This window comes from Triturus cristatus, chromosome 2_2, assembly GCF_964204655.1.
Source record: "Triturus cristatus chromosome 2_2, aTriCri1.1, whole genome shotgun sequence".
Lineage (NCBI taxonomy): Eukaryota > Metazoa > Chordata > Amphibia > Caudata > Salamandridae > Triturus > Triturus cristatus.
The window spans coordinates 322,593,874-322,613,741 of record NC_140582.1 but is presented as its reverse complement, the minus strand read 5'-3'; the positions used below and the strand labels follow the sequence as shown (position 1 = coordinate 322,613,741).

Sequence of the window (19,868 nt, the reverse complement as noted above, 5' to 3'; positions counted from 1 at the left end):
AGCTCGGACATACCATGCCGCTGTAATATGAGTACATGACACAGGGCTACAATATGAGAGCCATAATATACAGTGCTGCAGTATGACAGCTCGGACAAATCGTGCCACCATAGTATGAGTGCAAGACATAGAAACACAATATTAGAGCCATAATATACAGAGCTGCAGTATGAGAGCTCAACTAGCACATGCCACCAGAGATCGAGGATATGGCACAGGACTACAATATAAGAGCCACGATATACAGTGCTGCAGTTTGAGAGCTAGGACATACCATGCTGCTGTAGTATGAGCACAGGACACAGGACCACAAATGAGAGCCATAATATACAGTGCTTCAGTGTGAGAGCTAGGATGCCACCAAGTGGACTTGGAAATGCTTTTGCCATATTAAAAATAAATACCATCCTGCTCACTGGAAAGGTTGGAACACGTCACTTCTTACTGGGAGCATTGAGTACGCATTGTTGGAATGGACAGCTTTGTCACCAAAAAGGGCAACATAACGTGAACCAAGTACTCTGTTGGCCTCTCGCTTATACGTTATTTTTTTTACAAATATTTAGTTAAGCTCCAATCTTAACTAACTGTAAACATGTCTTTATTTGATATCTAGAGCATACATTTCTGGCATCCAAATATATCCACATAAAGTGAGAACCACGTGATTTTTAAATACTTGGTCACAAAATGTTCCAGTCACTGCATTACCGTCCGTGAGAGATATCTTTACTAGGATCCAAAGACTTTCACCACTTGCAAGCTTTTACTAAAAGACTAGAACAAGCAATTTTAATAAAAATCTAGTTAACACAGATGATATCGTTTGTGTTTGTTTGCGTGTAATAAGAGACCCCTACTGCCACCTTACACCACACAGGATTGTTTTCCTCACAATGTCGTGGACACGGCTCTGCAGCAATTTTACCAACTAACTTTCCACACAATAGACGTTCACCACATGGTACATTTCACATTTTGAGATTTCTCTATTACTTTTACTGCACAGACCTCGAACCAGCCGGTACCCCTATTGTACCCGTGAGGGTCTGTCACATATCAATCTATCCTGACTACACGCAACGGGTACAGGAACAGCAGAAAACCTTTGTGGTGGTAAAGCGACATCTACGAGACTTAAATTTCAAATACATTGTCCTTTTCCTGGCCAAACTGCGGTTAGAGAGCAATGGGAAAATGCTGTTCTTTTTCCCCTGGTGAGGCAATTGACTGGCTGGACTCCCGAGGACAGCCGGGGGCATGATTCATCCAAGTCAACAGGCTTGGCAAGACCGCCCAGAGTGCAAAAGAAACAGGACTCCTGGATCGCCAATTGCAGGGACCGCAGCACAGGCCGGGTCAGAGTATGCCTGGACGGAACACTACAGATCCCAGATGGCATCCCGGACTCACGAGAGTCGTCCGTGACACAACTTAGAAGTAGTGTTCTGAACAAAGACACTAATGTTTAAGTTAAATCGGTGCCCGAATGAGTATGTGGGTTTTGGAATGGTCTTGAAGTGTCAAACCACTATTGATTCAGAATTAAACCGCAGCACCCTACTGGGAGCATGTGGTACATGCTTGATAAAAGGGGGGATACTTTTACATTAAAGATAATTAGTTGACAGGGTTCAGCGCCCCTAGAGTCGGGTACCCGGACGGGAAGGCACGTCCTCGCATCCCACCGGCCGGCCGGCCAATGGAGTAGCTGTACGCTGAGACATATGTTTGTTTTTTTGTTCTTCTGTGTAATGGGACTCATCGGTAAATGGGGTGAGGTCGACATTCCCTCTCCTTGGCTCTTTTAAGGGGTAGGTGGGGTAGTTATTGCCTAGAGGGAGGGGGGAGTTGGTTCATGTTGGGGGAAGGGTAGGCAGGGCACCTCGACACTTGTGTCATGGTACATTGATTGAAATGAAGCTAGAGGGTTTAACAGTGTCTGAGTTGTATGAGAAAATGAGGCCAAGGACTGGTACAAATGATGGAATGTTATGTCAGCCACCATGACTAAAACGATTACATTGAACGCTCTTGGTATTGCAGCCTTTGAAAAATGTGGGAGAGTGTTCTCTTATGCTGAAGTGGTATGACATGGCTGTGGCCTGCCTGGAGGAGATACACATATGGGAGGACTCATTTCCATGTCTGCAGAAATACTGGAGGGATCAGTTATACTCCACCTTGTATTCTCATTTCGCTAGATGAGGTTCTCATTTGGGTGGCCCCTGGGATCCCATTCCAACATTTACACCACAACATAGACCCAGAAGGAAGATACATTATATTACAAGGTCAACTAGACGGTAGGGAACTGCACAGAGAGTGTGTTCGCAAGAATGCAGTGCACACAGTGTGGATAAGCAGTGCCTCGGAGGAGGATGCAGTGTGGTCTTATAAGGTGTTCAGAAAGTGGACGTAGAGCTCATGCAGAGAATGCACTGCACAAAGTGTGGGTGCAGTGTAGAGAATGAAGATGCAGAGCACAGTGTAATGCTGTGCAAAGTGGGGACGAATTTCAGACAGCAGAACTGCAGTGCAAATAGAGTTAGGATGCACTGCACTCAGAGTGGCTGTGCAGTGCGCTGAGGCAGCGATGCAGTGCACAACGTGATGGCGTAGTGTGCATGTGGCATGTGGATGCAGAGCAGAGAGAAAAGAGAGGAAGTGCACAGAGTACAGGGCAGATTTCAACATGGTGACGCAACGTGCAGTGTGTGGTGTGCACTGCAGTGCACACATAATAGATGTATTGCAGAACAGAGGGATTCAGTGCCCAGTGAACAAACAAAATGCAGAGACATTCAGTGAGATGCAGCAGCCAGAGCAGGAGCACAGTGCACAGAACGACCTCTAGCCACAGAGAGCAGAGATGGAGTACACAGAATGCAGATGCAGTGCATAGAAGCAGCTGAAAGCTGCACTGAATGTAGTGATGTAGAAGGGGCTTCACAGAATGAGGTGAGAAAAGTTGCAGTGATCAGAGTAGACGAGTAGTATAGAGGGAATAGAATACAATAGTGCAAAGAATGGGCAGAGAGAAAATGCAGTGCGAGGGTAGTGTATGTGTGTGTGCCTTGTGTTTATGAGAGCCACAAAACATGTATTTTTCTAGCGCCTTCTGGATATCGGTGTGCTTAGATTATTTATATTTAAATGACTTCCCAGACAGAAAGGTTGGATCCCACCCTTTGTGTAAACGTCCTTGGCTTATGTTTACGTTTTTAGCCTACTATCGTATGGCGATTGGTGTGGTTATATTACTGAAAATATGTACACAATAATGTCATAGCAGAACTGCAGCATGGGACCCCAGCTCCGTGTGTAGGTCCGAGGCCGACATTTACAAGGTACAAAAAATGTTTTTTAATAGCGCCTGATTGAGGTTGGCCTGCTTATGTTGCTGAATCCTTAAATAAACGGAGGTGGTTTGTTGTACCATTTTCTTGTTTTATTTTGTTCGTAAACTTTGTATCTTTTTATAAACTGTAGATTTATTTGTTTTGCTTTTATTTTATATAATAAAAAGTGTGAATATAATCTCAAAACACCCTTGTATTACAAAGTACAATATTTCGTTTCTTTATCTGTGGTGTTTGCTTTGGGGCAGGAGAGGTCGTACGGGGGAGCGGGTCACGGTTGTTGGTGTCTTTATAGCTTTGTAGTGCAGTCGCGGCTCGTGTCGTGTGTGGGGGGGGAAGGGGGGGGGGGTGTCACGCGGGGGTGTTTTTTAAAAAAAATAAAATCCTACCTGTCCTGAGCAGGTCCGGGTCCGCGCTGCCTCGCCTCAGGTCCGTCCGTTACTTCTGGCGCCGCCGCCTACACACTCACTCACTGGAACAGGCGCAGCCCATCTGACCCCTCTCAGCCAATCCAGGTGCTGGAGCAGCACCAGGATTGGCTTAGAGCAGGCTTACGCTCCGCCCGCCTACCCATTACGAGACCGAGGTTTGAGCCTTGGGCATGCGCCAGACTCGGGAAACACTAGTGCGCATGACTGGGCACGGTGCAAAAATCGCCCTCCGTCCCCACTCATGCGCACTTGTGTGCTGCTGGCTGCCTGTCAGTCAACATGACGCCAGACCGCCCACCCCCTTCAGACTCTGAAGGGGGTGGGCGGTCCAACGTCATACTGACTGACAGTTCTCCCTCACCGTCGTCACCGAGGAAGCTGCAGGCGCGAGGCGCGGGCGGGGGGGCGACGCCCCAACGCCCCCAATGGACGGACCGCCACTGCGGTGCCGTCATCAGTACCACAAGGGGTGCCGCACTGGTTACTGCAGTATCAGCAATCATTGTGTATTGTGTGCAAGTTATGGACTGTGGTCCTAGCCTTAACTTGAGAATTTCAGTTTTTTTTGCTAATAACTTTATTTTAATTAGTAACCTTAACAGCACTTTAACTGAGGTTTTGTATGGCAATTTTATGGGTTTTTTTCAACACGATATCGTGTTATAACCAAAGCAAACCTTAACTTTCACTCACCTTTCAATGTGCTGTGTGCCTTAAATGTCTCTAAAGGAGAACAACCCTCAAAATCTTAAAATCATGGAGACATGGTTTAGCCCTTTCGCGTTTAATCGATGGACTTGAAAATAATTTTACAGTCCATCAGAATGAGTGCTTCTGAGATACAAAGCCAGACATTGGTGGATGTTCTAGTGAAAGGTCACTATAGAAGCATAAACCCGACCAGAAAATCAGCAGATTGACTGGTGAAAAAGGAGGTGCTTGTTTGACACTGTAGTTCTTCGAGAGCTTTCATGCATTATAGAGCCTTACATAAACTTTATTTCTTGAGTTTTGTATCCAGTAATAATTTGGGCTTTGAAATATAACTGGCATGTTTAGATGGTGAATAATTCCTACAAACATCAGTACAGCAATTCAGTTATAAGGTTTTTCCATAAAAACGTTCTCCGCGTCAGATAGCATACAGAGACCCCCTTCCTTCCTGACTGTGCTCTTATGTCTTTGTTTTTTCTTTTTCTTAATAGAAAAGGTGCAAGCGGAAATCGATGCGGTGATCGGCCGTGAGCGCCCCCCATCGTTAACTGACAAGCCTTCAATGCCATTCACAGAAGCAACCATCATGGAAGTGCAGAGGATGACAGTGGTTGTTCCTCTTTCAGTTCCCCACATGGCCTCTGAAAACACAGGTATTTACTGTGCATACTCTTTTTATCATACTGTATTGTACCGTTACGTTTTTTTTTTTTAACAAACTTTATTGAGCTATTAGAGGGCATTACATTATACCAGATATTCATGGCATTTTTCATTTTGGTGTAGCCTTGACCCATCATTCTTCGTGAGTAAATGTACATACTTCAATCTTTGGATCCATCATTTACATAGCATAATAATTATAATGCAATAAGTGCCACATGTGGGTTCATCAATATTAATAAAGTAAGTTCCATGACATGTATTTGTAGTACCGTTAAGTTAAGCAGGTGTTCTCTATAGTGACATGCGGCTCGTTGTGAGCCCTGCAATATTCAGTGTGGTAATACTGCACCCACTAAAAACTGATACAGAGTGGAACAGTAAACACAAAGAGAATTCGCTGCACATCATTAAAAAAACTAGCTTACTCATTAGTAAATACTTTATAAATTCAGAGTGTTCAGATTTCATTTCTAAAGCCCAAACTCACCGAAAACGCTTTAAAATCTTACTGGAAAACTAAGTATCGCAAAGCCTTGTCACTTACAATCGCATTATCAAAAAGTTGAAATAACTTTCTAATTCTGAAAATAAGTTTAGGGATTTTCATCACAGATCTAGAAGCTCACTTATGCTCCCAGCTGAAATAATGTAAAATTCAAACTTTGTAGTCCATGAGAGAAGAAATTATCCATTTCTTTGAGGTCATTCCCAGCACAGATTTGTCACCACTGATAGATTGGGATGCATTTAAGGTGTACATCGGGGGAATATGTATTAAGATCGCATACGGGGTGCTCTTGATGACGAGTGCCCAACTTACCTGGAGCTGTGTGGACTGGAGGTTCGCACAGTAACGAAAATGGCAGCTCATCGCGATTTGATCCACTTACAACAGGAACACACAGAGGTATGGTTCAGGCTCGCCCTGTATGATTACCGTGAGTACCTGTTGAGGGAACATGCTGACGGGGACCGCGCTGGGTGCTTTCTGGCAGGCTTCCTCAGCAGAGGGAGATCATGACTCCATCATTACAATTCGCCACCCAGACGAACACTATGTGCCTAGACAGGTATTCTCGGACTACTACCAATCTTTGTACTGTTCGACCATTGAGACATCAGATGAGCATTTGACTGCCTTGCTAGCCGACATTCTCCTAACCATGCTGATCCTGGACACCAGCTGTCTCATGGAGGGACCCTTTACGGAAGGAGGAATGAGACGTGCAATCAAAGTTTGCAATGGAGAAGACTCCAGGCAGTGACAGCCTTCCTCTGGAGTTTTACAAATGTGCACAAGAGTAACTGGCCAAACCCCTGGTAAAAATGTATGGGGCAGCATGAGGGGCGGGCTCCCTGCCTGAGACCTTTCAGAGGTGATCATTGCTATGATTCTGAAACCAAGGGGAGACCTGTCGGACAGGAGTATTTACAGACCTCTGTCTCTTCTCAACCTGAATTGGAAGATTCTGGGCAAGATTATTACGAATTGAATCCTACACTGTCTGTCCACTCTGGTCCCCACAGACCAGTGTAGGTTTGTTCTGGAGAGAATCACCTCCATGAATATACGGCGGTTATTCCACATGATGGATGTACTGCCAGATGGACTTGATCAGGAGGCAGCGCTGTCTGTGGATATGAATAAAGCCTTCAATAGCCTTTCATGGGCCTACTTATTTGCGGTCCACTTGCTTATGGGGTTCGTCCGCGACCTAATAGCTTAGATACATGTATTATATTCGCACCCCAGAGAAAGGGTCCTCATTGGTCGTAAATACTCTGATCAGGGGCCCATACTATAGGCACCCGACAGGGTCACACGCTGTCCCCATTGTTGTCCGCACTTTCCATGGAACCGTTGGCCAGTACAATACGCACACTGCATGGAGAACACTGACTGAAGCCGAACGACCAGAAGTACACCATATCCCTTTATGGAGATGACATTCTAATATATCTGGATGACGCTACCACTGAGCTACTGCCCTTTGGGTAGATAGTGGAGCCAATAAGTGAGCTCTTGGGTCTGAGCATGAACGTTTCAAAATCATGCGTCTTTCCCACTGGCAGATGGGGGGGGATCACACTCTCAGGGGTGGAGCTGCTCGGCGTGCTGGTTGCCCCACATGTACTGTGGTCCGGGAGCTGGACAGCTGGCAGTCTGAGCTTGACTGGGCTTTAGGGTGATGACATGTGGCATTAAATGAATTGTGCATGCCCTTGGAATCAGAGGGATTGGGGACCAGATTACAAGCTGTATCACCTGCCGAGCATGATGTGATTGAATGAGAGGCCTCGCCGGAGGCGCATTACCTCTGGCCCGGCTGGATGCCCTTTTGCACCGGACATGCTCCACTGTTCCTCTGGGTGTCCCGGCACTGCTGGGCACGCTATCAACGACATCTGCGAGTGGGAATGGCACACTCCCCTGACCTATCACTGTGGTGTTTTGCCAAAGTTAGGGCTCATGACGCACTGTTCGCAGTGGTGGCGGGCCTTGGTGCTCACACTGGCGAAGTTGCTCGCAGACTGGATGATTTTGTTTGAGAATCTATGGGACACTTATGACAATACAGCAAGATATTTCCGACCCATGCGGCTCTCAAACGAGCCCCTGCAAAGATGGGGGGGGGGGTCCAGAACAAAGAGCGTGAGGCTAACCCTGTGCTTCAGGAAGTGCTGACATGGAGCCAGAAACACCATTGGGTGACTAATGTGTATGAAGCAATGGGCAAAGTGATGCCACCAACTCTGCTAGACCTAAAAGACAAATGGAGCCATGTTCTGCTCATTGACCTGACCAACACTGATTGGGGCAAGACACTGGGGCATATCCCTCAAGTTTCGAGGAATGCATGTCTAAAATTGCTACAGCTTATCTATGTGGATTGCACATATCTTTCCCCAGAGCGTTTACGTGAGATGTTCGCTTGATCGTCTCACCACTGCCAAAGGTGCAGAACCAAACATGCAAACGTTTACCACATGTCTTAGCAGTGCGTGGCAATGCGCCCATTCTGGATGGACATGTGTACGTACTTTACACCGCCGACAGGCAGGCAACACCGTAATAGACCCCAGGCATATCTCCTGGGACTGATCCCGGCTCCAAGAAGGACAATGTGGGCACCAGACTCATAGACCTAGCACTGGCGCGCTGTGCGATAGCAATACACTGGAAGGCGACTGAGGTACCGACCAATGGCGGGGATGGAAGAACAAGGTCAAATGTGGGCAAGAGCTGAGGACTGTGCCCTGCAGCGACTCCGCCGGCAGGCCGGGCTTGAAGCTTAGGCCATGGGATAGGATGTGCTTTTGCTGGCGCTCCAGGACGAGCCTGGATTACAATTGTAATGACATGGCGCAGCTCATGTGCAATCAATGGCCCCTTTGGGGAAAACCAGTACCCCTCCCCTTCACCCATCCCCTGATTACAGACACCCATACCACATACACTTGAACGCCCTGGACAACGGCTCTTATACTCCTGACACCAGTATAGGTTCCCTGAATTGATATCTGCCAAAGATAATGTAAATTAAGTCAGCCAGCGTACACTGTTCTGATTAATTTGTTAAAATGCAACAAAGACATATTTTTTTAAAAACTTTCTAGCGTTCAAAGTTTTTTAACTAGCAATGATATTTTGCCAGCATTGCCAGATTGGGGATTAAGTTCAGTCTCATATGGGCGATCAAATAAAGACCTGGCACTCAATTGATTATGGCAAAACCAAAGGGGATGATGGACGGAGTGTTGAACATTGCAAGCACTCACCCCCAGTCAACTGATCTGGGTTTAATCCATCATCATTCTTTAGCTCACTCCGCCACCCCAGTTCAGACATGGCCATATGCAAATCAGTCTGACCCTGTGCCTCATGGGAAAAGCCCAGCCTGAACTGCCAAGCCATGCCTTCACTGGACCGAAAACAAGCATCCTGGGACCGGTTTCTGGCTAATCAGCCGTCATCAGCCAGGTTAGTTTGAATCCAGTGGCAAAGTGAGCAAGGGACCCACGTCTGGGCATACCCTGCCAACTTAGGGCAAACAAAGCACAACCAAAGGGGATGATGGATGGATTTTTTGTTGGTGTCTTAGTAACCCTAAAATGTTATTTGAAGGCAGTCTGCCTGGAAGAGGCCTGAAGATCACTTTCTTCAAACTATGCCATTTCTGCAGGAAAAAAAATGTTATTTACAGACTTGCATGAAGTATGCCTGAGGTGTCTAGGCATGACTCAACATCCTGTGACAAATGCTCCCTGAGGCCATCACCGAACATGAGGTGAAGCTGTACACCCCCAAAGCATAAAAGAGGCAGGTCATGCTCCAAGACCCAATCACCATCCTCGGGTAAGTAAAAAAACAAAATCTTTCCAGAACCCTAAGAAATCCTAACAAGACAAGTTCAAGATATTGACTCTGGCCTGGTCCTCTCTGCTTTGGATCTGGGGTTCTGGATAGTGTCATTGGACTTGTAAGGCGCATACTTTATGTTTTTCTGTACTGCAGGCCCAAAGACGATTCCTTTGTTTGTTGTGTAGTCGAAACACTTTTTGTTTACTATCCTGCCCTATCCGGAGACTGGTCCCACCGAACCTGAGGTACCCAGGCAGTCGTCGACCCTGCAGCAGGTTCAAGCCTTCAAGGAGTTCATGCTGCAACTCTATAGGATGATTACAGGTACCTCTAGAGCGCCTTTGGGCCACATGGATCTGCTAGTGCCTCAAATTAGATTTCCACAGCGTGGCCTCCTACTGTGCTGACTGACCCTGTCGCTCTCTCACTAGGCCCTCAGTTGGCATCAGCTCATGCATTAATTTCTAACCGACAGCCACATTGGATCTTTTGCTTCAACCCTAGCCTTGCCACCAGCTGTTCTCCTGCTTCTCCTGTTTTTGTACACATTTAGGCAGATCATGATTCCATCAAAGCCCAGGATGTTCAGCCCCTGTTGACCAAGGGGTTATAGAGAGAGTTCCTGAAGCATAAAAGGGTATATGGAGTTACTGCCAGTATGTTTTGGCACCAAAAAAGGAAGGACTCGTGCTAATATTAGGGCCTTTGGTTCTTGAACACTTTGCTTTGGAAGGACAAGGCCAAGATATTTACTCTTGCCCAGCTCCTCTCTGCCATCATTCTAGGGGACTGAATAGTGTCTTTGGACTTGCAGGATGCATAATTTCATGTGTCTGTCCTGCAGTCCCAGAGAGGATTCCATCGATTTGTGGCGGGGTTGGAGCACTTTCAGTTTCCCATCCTGCTCTTGACCTTACCTTGGCCTCCTGGTTGTTTATGAAGGTGATGGTCGCGCCATCTTTGTAGGTCGTGAAAACATGTATTCCTGCATCTTTATAACTGATTTTGAAAGCAACCACTCCACAGTCAGCCGTGGACTGCCTGCACACAGTTTTCTCTCCATGCTATCCTCCTCCTTCGGTCAATGAGTCAAAATCCCATCTGCGACCGATGCAGAAGATTCCCTTCACAGGAGCCATTCTGAGTATGATGGCTTTTAAGGCTTTTTTCCCTTACAGTGAGTCCAGGGCAGTCAGGTAATGACACCATTATTTTATGCTTACTCCTGTGTTCCAACCTTGACAGTTCTGAGGCTTCTTGGTCCCCAGGTCTTCTACATCTCGCTGGTTCCCATATTCATTGGCACGTGCAAGCAGGCTCTGCAGTGGAACCTCTTTCTGTAGTGGACCCAGCACTGGGGTTGCCCCTCAGACAACATCTGTATCTTTGTCAAGGCAATCTGGGAACTTCAATGGTGACAAAAGCCAACCTAATATCTGGCAGGCCATCCCCCCATCCCACTTAAAGCTCACATTAGAGAGATGTGTCGTTTCTAGGGTAGGGCCATCACCTGTACAAGGTGGAAATTAGGGGCTTTTGGGAAATTACTGGCCCTGTGTGAAACTCTATGCCCTACGACTGGACATAAAGGTCTTTCTCCTGTCCATCGGGGGAAGACCGTGATGGACAACACAACTGATGTTGATACTTCAACAAGCAGTTCTGTGTGGGGTCATGGGCACTGTGCCAGGAAGAGTTGAGACACTGGTGGTGGCCTAACCGCCAAGGGATTTCTCTCAAAGCCAATCATTCAGTAGGCTTGCTGAATACCAGTGTGGACAAACTCAGGAGAGGTTATCTTGCATACTACAAATCTGGCCTGCATTTGAAGATGGGACAAGTCATCTAAGTCAGTGATCTTTTTTATCACGATTGGGAACACCCAGTGTCAAGAGTTCAGTACGGGGGGGGGGGCCGTTGTACGCCGCACATGGCAGCCGCACTCTTATACCGCTGTTTGCGGTCGCCCCTTATCCAACTAAATCTTTGTTGTCATCGGAGCTAAAATGCCACTGACTCGAATCCTGGGGCCCCATAGGATGCTGCAATACAGGAGACAAGCTGTTGATGTCTTCCTGGACCATCTGCTTGTGGTGAGCGGGTCGCGCTGCGGCTGAGGGGTGTGGTCGTGAGCCCAGGGGCAGCCGCTGTGGGTGCTGGTACAGGGGACTTTGTCCTGGAGGACTGGAGAGCAGAGCATGAGGACTATCTTGCTGGGGCTTCCCCCACCCCACCCTGGTGTTCCCTTCTGCTCTCCCCAGCTGGATGTGGAAGTCGCCCTCAGCTGTTTTGCTCGGAGCAAACCTACTCCATAATGACTTTCAACTTGTCCGGGAGCAATGAGCGGCCCCGCAACCTTGAGCCTATCGCTGAGGGAGCCATGCATTGAAATTTATGTGGCCCTTGCGGCCGCTCCTGGAGACACATTGGCATACACCGGTAAGAAGATGCTGGTCCCAGGGCGATTTAAGGCAGAGTGAACTCCAGCCTCCTGACGCCTACGCAGCGGGCCTGTGGGTCTGTGACCTCTGGATTGTGGAATTGTGGGCAAGACTGAGAGATGCTTCAGGGCACCCCCCTCCTGTGATTTCTTCCCCTGGACGTGGGGGGGGGGTGACTTTTTTACTACCCCAGTGAGGGCAGACTTGTCTTCTGGGCCTGGTTCCTGGATGGAGATTGGAGATTGGATAACACCATCAGGCTATCCCCCGATCGCCAGGTGAGACATACTGGAGCCTCTGCACTAATCCCAATACCATCTGCAAGAGTTTTTCTGCACTTCCTGTTTGAGAAGTGACAGGCCTGAGGCAAATTGTACTGAAGTTGCCTAATCTGGGGTGCCTGGCCCCTACTGTTCCTGATCACCAGTCTGCCCAGTTGACCTATCTAGTATATCAGTGGGTAACCCCATTAGAGGGGCCCCGCTAGGCAGGGCATATCCATTGTAGAGGCGGCCAGGCTAGGATCTGATGCGGTCTGTGGCAGTGCGCTCCTTCTGCTTCGCACCAGGATCCTACAACACACTCTCTGTGGCCTTTGTGGAGTACTGTGCCCTGTCACTACAGTGGGGGGTGCGACATCTTACTGCTTGTGCCACCTCACACACCTGGCTGTGGTGGGGGTTGGATGGGTCAGCGCTGGTCCTGCGAGCTCCAGAGGTTAAACAATTGTGCCTTCTGCCATACTTGCCATCATGGCCAAAGATAAGGTCTCTCCCGGTGCCAAACAGAGTTCTCTAGACAAATATACACAGCCCGGAGGATCGTCTTTTGTTGTTGGGGGCTGTGGATAAGACGGTTCTACTCTAGACAATGTCGCCCTCCTGGCAGCTATCACACAGTTGCTGGAATGTTGGATGCTAAAATCAGAGGTGTGGGGGTGGGCGATGATGACAAAAACAAGTGTAAAATACTTGGGTCTACTTTAAGCAAGAAAGAAGAAAAAAGAGAGGGGGTTTTGTTAAGAGCAGGTGAAGAAATACAAAAAAGCCACAAACTATGACACACAGACCTAGCTGTGGAAAAATCCCTTTTTAGGACAAAATCCCTCACTCACCAGAGGTGACATGCTTCATCATTTAGGAATCTCCTCTCAAAGGAAACACCTAGTTCCTTTGAGGGCTACAACCCCCTCTCTGAGAGGGGGGAGCTCAGGGATGTTTTTGGTGTCTACTCTACCAGGATATTCTAAATCCACAAGTGATGAGTACAGTGTGAGTGAGGGCGCAGCGCAGCACAAAATGTCAGCTTTATTCAGGTGTACTAAGCACCAGCTGTTTGGATTTAAACCGCATGTGTGTGGTGGAAAATAGGGGTCAACATGTTTCAGCCAAAATGCCCCTCAATCGGGCGAGGCTTTCGTCAGGACCTTTATAGATGCTGCTGCTTTAGTGAAAAATCAAAAAAGGATACAGGAACCAATAATGTTCATGGTTCGTCTGCTTCAGAAGGTGACTGTACCTAATGGGAACAGAACCAGTAAATCATAGATATACAACCTGTAGGAGAGTGGTATATAACCAGTGGCTTTTGTAATTATATAAATATCCAAACGTGAAACCAAGAAAAAGGCTCTTACCCACTGCTGCTGGGTAAGGGACTCCACCTCAACCTGGCGACAGCTCAGGAAGGGGGCACCGCTCTGGAGAGAAAATCAATGGCAGTGCATGTGTTAATCACACAACAATATACTACCCATAGATCATTAGCAGCATTCCTAATTGGCTAAACCAGGGTAGTCATAAAAATAGGAACAAGTACGTGGGAAAACCTATTATAACTGGTGTGCATAGTCTAGCCGACAAACACAAGCAATGGTACAGAAAAGGTGATCCAACATGGTGTGCTTAAAATACCATTATATATGTCGTTGTGCCCAACAACGTAGTCCGATGATTGCTTTAAAAAAGCTGCACCGTCTAGATATATTAGGATGCACCAAATCGTAATTCACAGTATGTGGCTAAAATAAGTAAGGAGGCTTTCAACCCACCCTTCGGCAAGTGAAATATCTGAATCCTTCCTACCAAGGTGCGGGCGCTAAAGTAAAGGGATATAAAGGAAAAAAACACTCGCAGGAGTGGGGGTTCATTAATCCCCATCATGATATAGCCCATGTTAAAAAAGGACACCATGAGGACTAGCGCTGACACTCTGAAGCACAAACAATTCCGTTGTAACCAGAAATGATTAAAACATAAGAAATGACAACTGGGCGATGATGTCCACTGGCTTCGCCAGGACCTCAGGAAGGTCGTCAAGCGGATTATCGAGACGGAACCCAGGCTGTCTGGTGTGAAAGACTCTGTTTGTACCCTACAACAGACTGTGATTAAACTCACTGCTGAGACCAAGGAGCTGGCAGCAAGAGCAGAGGACGCAGAGGGCAGGGCTTGCCATAATAACCTGAGGTTTGTTGGCTTCCTGAATTGTGTGAGGGTCCCTCAATGGAACGCTTCCTTGACCAATGGCTCCGCTTCAGAGGCCTTATCTCCCGGTTTCATTATCGAGCAGGCCCACATGGCATTTATACGGTGCTCTCCGTCCAGTGCCCGAACCTATCTTTTCATCGCAAGATCCTAAATCATATGGACAGGGACACTGTTCTCAAATATGCCTGGCTTCAAGACCAGATCCACTACCGATCCCACACCATCATGATCTTCCTGGCTATACCAGGATGGTGCAGCAACAGCGCCTTATTGGCTTAAACATAATATATATGTTATTATATCCGGCTGAGCTAAAGTTCATATACCACTAGCAGACACTCTTCTTCGAGACATCATTCAATGGACTGACAAACGTATTGATCTAAATCTGCATACTCCCCCACAAATTTACTTTGACTCGTCTCAAGGAGACCGACAAAATCGACCTGCCAAGACCCCAATGAAAAGACTCAATAGATCTCAATCATCGTGGAGAAGCTCCTGGCTTGATGGGGGGGCCCCAGTGTATGGAGCCCTTGGAAACTCAGGGGCAGCATCTGCGCCCTCTTTATGACATTTCCATAAGAAATGAATCCCTGTGATGTCTGCGACGCTCCCCGATGTTGCTATGACGACCAGCGACTGCCAAACTGTGAGACTCGTATACTAGTTCCCCCAGCTAATTGACTTTGTTGAGTTTGGGGATCCATTGGGATGAGCATGACGGGGTCCCCTGTTAGGGCCCGACTGTGGTCAGCCCCATAACAGATACTAACCTGTTTTTCGAAGTTTGGGGGTGTGTTTGGAATTGGTTTGCTTTATTCAAATTGTTATTATTATTCCCTTTCTTACTTTTGCACACCTGCTACATCTCTCCTTTTGCCAGCCCTACCTTCCGAAAATTCCACCCTAGTATGCCGATAGTGGCCCTATAGTAGATGACTCCCTGGATCTGCTTCATGTGGTGTCCTGGAATGTAAATGGCTTGCTCCACAAGGTCAAGCGGGGGCAGTTCTGAAGCCCGCTTAAAGGGTGGGGGCTGAGGTCCTGTTACTCCAAGAGACCCACCCAATGGGCAACAAGGTCCCTTGTTTGGCCCGGTTCAGTTGCACACTGGTTTAACACTCCGAGTGCACCATGGGGTCCGGAGGCACCTGTATCTTAATCAAGAATCAATTTCCATTTCAGCTTGTTAAGACGTCTGTGAACCACCAGGGTCGATATAAGGCTCTGACAGGTATGTTATGTGGAGAATCCCTCGTGTTTCTTTTCGTATACACCCCTTCTCCCCTTTGTCAGTCTTCTATTGACCCGATGATCAGGATTTGAAGTGAACTTCATGAGAGGCTCTCAGTGATTGGGGGTGACTGGAATGATATTATGGATCATTCAGTGGATAGGTTGTGTGCACACAGGCCTCCCCCTGGATCTAGTAGAACTCCTCTGCCGTCCCTAGATGTCTGCCTTAGGTTTGGTTGAAGTCTGGACGGTGCACCACCCACTTCAGGGAGCTACACCTTTTTCTTCCTGGTGCATGACGCCTTTATTATTTTTTAATTCTGCGTTCTTATTTGCATAGAATTACAGATGTCTGTGCTGGCCTGGGGACTCTTCCTTCACTCCCCAGTCACCATCAAACTCCGTGTGGGCCATCGGCGACCCGCATTCCACTGGTGCTTGTCTCCTTGGCACCTTACAAAATCCAGATTATAGACTCTGCATCGAGTGCTTCATAGAGGAATATCTTGTCCCGGACGACCCTGTGGGAGGCTCTGCAACCCACACTGCGGGGAGCAGATATTAGCTTCTGTACCGGGGAGCGGCCAAGTCGGGAGCAGGATTTGGTGAATCTTGTGGCCCCGATGGCAGATTTAGAGGTACGGTCTTAAGGAGGGTGGGTGGCTGGCACATAGATAACTGGGTCTTTTGCAACAGCAATATCAATAGACCCTCTTGTGGGAGGCCAACAGTCCGGTCAGGTTGCCCAGAGTCGCACATACCAATGAGGAGACAAGTCAAGCAAAATGCTCCATAGATTTTGTCAGGGTCCTCTCCATCATTCCTTTGTTCCTCTTTTACGGTATACAGTGGGTGCTCTGCTCACTGATCCGAAGGCGGTGGCCTGCAGTTTTGCTGCCCATTTCCAAGATGTGTACGCTAGACGGGAGGTCTTGCCCTGGGAACAAATAGAGGAATTTGTGCTGACTTCCCCTTACAACCTTCTCATTTTCAGATCGTGATTTATTGGACGGGGCTGTCAGTGGGGAGGAACTCTCATAGACCCCTTGTGTGCCTGCACCCTGGGAAGACCCCGGGGCCTAATGGGACCCAGGTGAGTTCATTAAGGCCTTTATGCCTAAACGCCAGGAGCACATGTTGGGGGTGATTAAGTCAGCTGTTGACGGTGCCGCTCTCCCTCCTGACTGGCGAAATGCTGAGATAGTGGTGCTCCCTAAGCCTGGCCTGCCAGTAGACAACAATTCCTCCTATCGCCCAATTTTCCTCTTAAATTTAGAGGTGAAGATCCTTGCAAAGGCGCTGGTGAACAGGTTAATTTGTCCTGACTTGGTTAAACTCGACCAGGCCGACTTTGTCACATCGTGCCTCCCAGCACAATATTTGGTGCTTATATAATGCCTTGGCGTTAGCTGACAGGTTAGAGGGGCATGCAGTGGTTCTTCTGGCCGACATTGACAAGGCCTTTGATTGAGTGAGTTGGGTATATTTGTTCACTCTTCCTCGCCGCTTAAATTTCATCCTAGGATTTCAATCCTATCTGAGACTACTATATACTGATTTGACAGAGGCTGTGTGGGTGGTGGGGGCTAGTTCGGACTCCTTCCCCATTTAACAGGGGACATGGCAAGGATGCTCCCTGTCTCCCCTGCTGTTCTGTTGTGCCATGTAACCATTGGCGGTGTGGATGAGGATGGACGCTCAGGTCCATGGTTTTGAGCAGGGGCAGGACTCTCCAATCAAATAGCGCTATACACGGATAATGGTGTAGGCTGGATTGAAGTGTAGAAATTGAAGTACGCTTAGATAATACAGTTTTGCCCCAAGGATATTTTCCCTTTTAACTGAATAGTGCCCTACTCCTTTGGTTCTAAGGGGTCCCTCTTCTTCTTTTTGACATCTCTCTACAGTCCCATCTCGAGAGCCCTCCATGTTCGCCACGTGGGCCAGCCACCAGCCCTCCTAGTGGGGAGTCTCAAGTGAGAGTTCACGTTCCCAACTGCTGCATCGCAGTGCCACCCTCCACACCCAAAACACCACCTGCATCAGTTCAGGAAGGGTTGCTGGTATGGGCACCCCATAGAGGAAGCTTGTTACGTTATTCACGCCAAATAGGAATTATTTCCCCATGCATCCAGTAATTCATGGCAAGAGATAGGCTGCCTAGTAATAAAAGCAAACATCCTCCATGGTGAACCATCCCTCATATACGGTACGAACACATTTGCTAAAAGCCACCCCTGAGGTTTGTGTGCCCATATAAATCTTCACCCTATGGCTGCCAGAGAACTTTGGACTGTGGAATATGGAGAGGGTAGTTCTGGAGATTTTAGAGTAGCCTCAGGAGGATCATCATTTTGAAAAGAGCTATTCTACCCATAAGCTTGAGTGATAATCTGTCCCTTCATGACATATCCTCTCAGGCTTTCTGCACCAGAGGACAAAGGTTGAGGCTCCAGGTGAGAACGGGTTCCCAAGAGATGTGTACCCCGAGGTACAAAAAGCTAATACAGCGTATAAGAATCCCCGGATGCCAAGTTTCATCCTGGTGATCTCCCCATATGGGGGCCAGGAGGAACTTGTGTCAGTTGACTCTCAGGCCGGAGGCTGCTCCGAAGGTATTAAGGATATGAATCAGACGAGGCCCCCTCTCAACGGGCCGAGAGAGGAACAGCAAGACGCTATCTGTACATAGAGCTATCCAGTCTTCCATCACTAGGCCCCAGTCGTCCCACTGGGTCTTTAAGCAGGTCATGTTGGTGGTCATGTCCCATCTTTGTTGCTAATATAAATATTCTGGCTGTTGAAGGGCTTGCCCATCTAGTTTTGAACTTCCTGTAGAAGGCAAGGTTATTATTGTCCACCCTGGGATTTTACATCAACAATTTGAAATTTCATCTTAAACCTTTACATTGGCTACCCTTTAGTGGGGCCATTCTGGACGTTGATGTCTTGAAGGTTGTTCCATCTCCACAGGGAGTCTGGGACATTCAGGCTATGATCCTGATATTTCATGTGAGAACTGTTCCAGTTTTGATTGTTTAGAGGCTATTTGGGCTTTGACATTGTGTATGTTGCTGGCGCATCACCCTTGTTGGCACAAATGGCCCCTCCAATGAAACATGCATCTGCGTTCGGCCCAGCATTAGGGATGCCACTAGGACAGGATTTGTATGCTCGATGAGGTGGCGTAGGACTTTCAGTTGTGAATGGTGGACTCCAGTGAGACATACAGTAGTTTGTTCTCCATGCCTCTTCCAGAGTTTACGGTAGTGAAAGATGAGTCATCTCTCAACTTGAGCGGGTCACCTATATGATTTGAAGATAAGAGAACTTTGGTCTCTCCCGGAGCAGTGGCATCAAATAAATTGTCTGGAGTGGAAATGCCATCCAGCTGGCTCTCAAGGTCTTTCCACCTTTCATCAATGGCAAGTCGATTCAGGTGCTGATTGACAACATGACCCCCATGTGGTATTGCAGCAAGCATGATGGCTTGGGGTCTCAAGCCCTTGTCTGAAAGTGTGGAGACTATGGTTTTGGATGGCAATTCATGGTATCTCCTTGATGAACAGTTACCTGGCAGGATCCTTCAACATTAGAACAGAAAACTGAGCAGGTGTCCCCTTGCTGATTATGAGTGGCATCGGCAACCGGTGGGCGTACTCTTGGTAGACCTGTTTGATACCTCTGAAAATGCTCAGAACCCATTGTTTGCGGTCCAGTGTTTCCCTCTCTGTAGTCTCTAGCTGATGTGATCTGCCTTTGGCCTACTATGTGCATTACTGCCTCTGACCCCAAAGGTGGTGGTTTAAATAAGGCTGGGCCAAGCTCAGCATATTTTGATTGCCCAAGACTGGGCTTGGGAAGTCTGATACTTTGAACACCTTAACCATAGCATATATTCTCCACTGTTTTCCTTTTAAGGGGGATCTGCTGCCAGAGCAGCAGGACACACTACTACACCTGAACATCCACAAACTACTCCATGCACAGAGATTGAATGGAACTAACTGAAACATTTCTACCTTTTGTCTGAATTGATGGACGTCATTCAGGCTGCCTGTCACCCTATCTCCAAATCTATACATTCAGATTAATGGACTAGAGTTGATGCCTAGTGTGAGAAAATGAATTTTGATCCCATATAGACATGACTCTCTGATGTT

The 19,868-nt window shown here is 47.6% G+C and overlaps 1 protein-coding gene across 1 annotated transcript in view; it reads left to right on the top strand.

Annotated features, from left to right (window-relative positions):
- The window catches only part of CYP2U1 (cytochrome P450 family 2 subfamily U member 1), a 251,333-nt gene that overhangs the window by 214,394 nt on the left and 17,071 nt on the right, over positions 1-19,868 (top strand). The window contains exon 3 of the mRNA XM_085641390.1: positions 4,999-5,160. Within this exon, the coding sequence (XP_085497516.1) occupies positions 4,999-5,160 (162 nt within the window). The remainder of the gene's footprint in view (positions 1-4,998; positions 5,161-19,868) is intronic.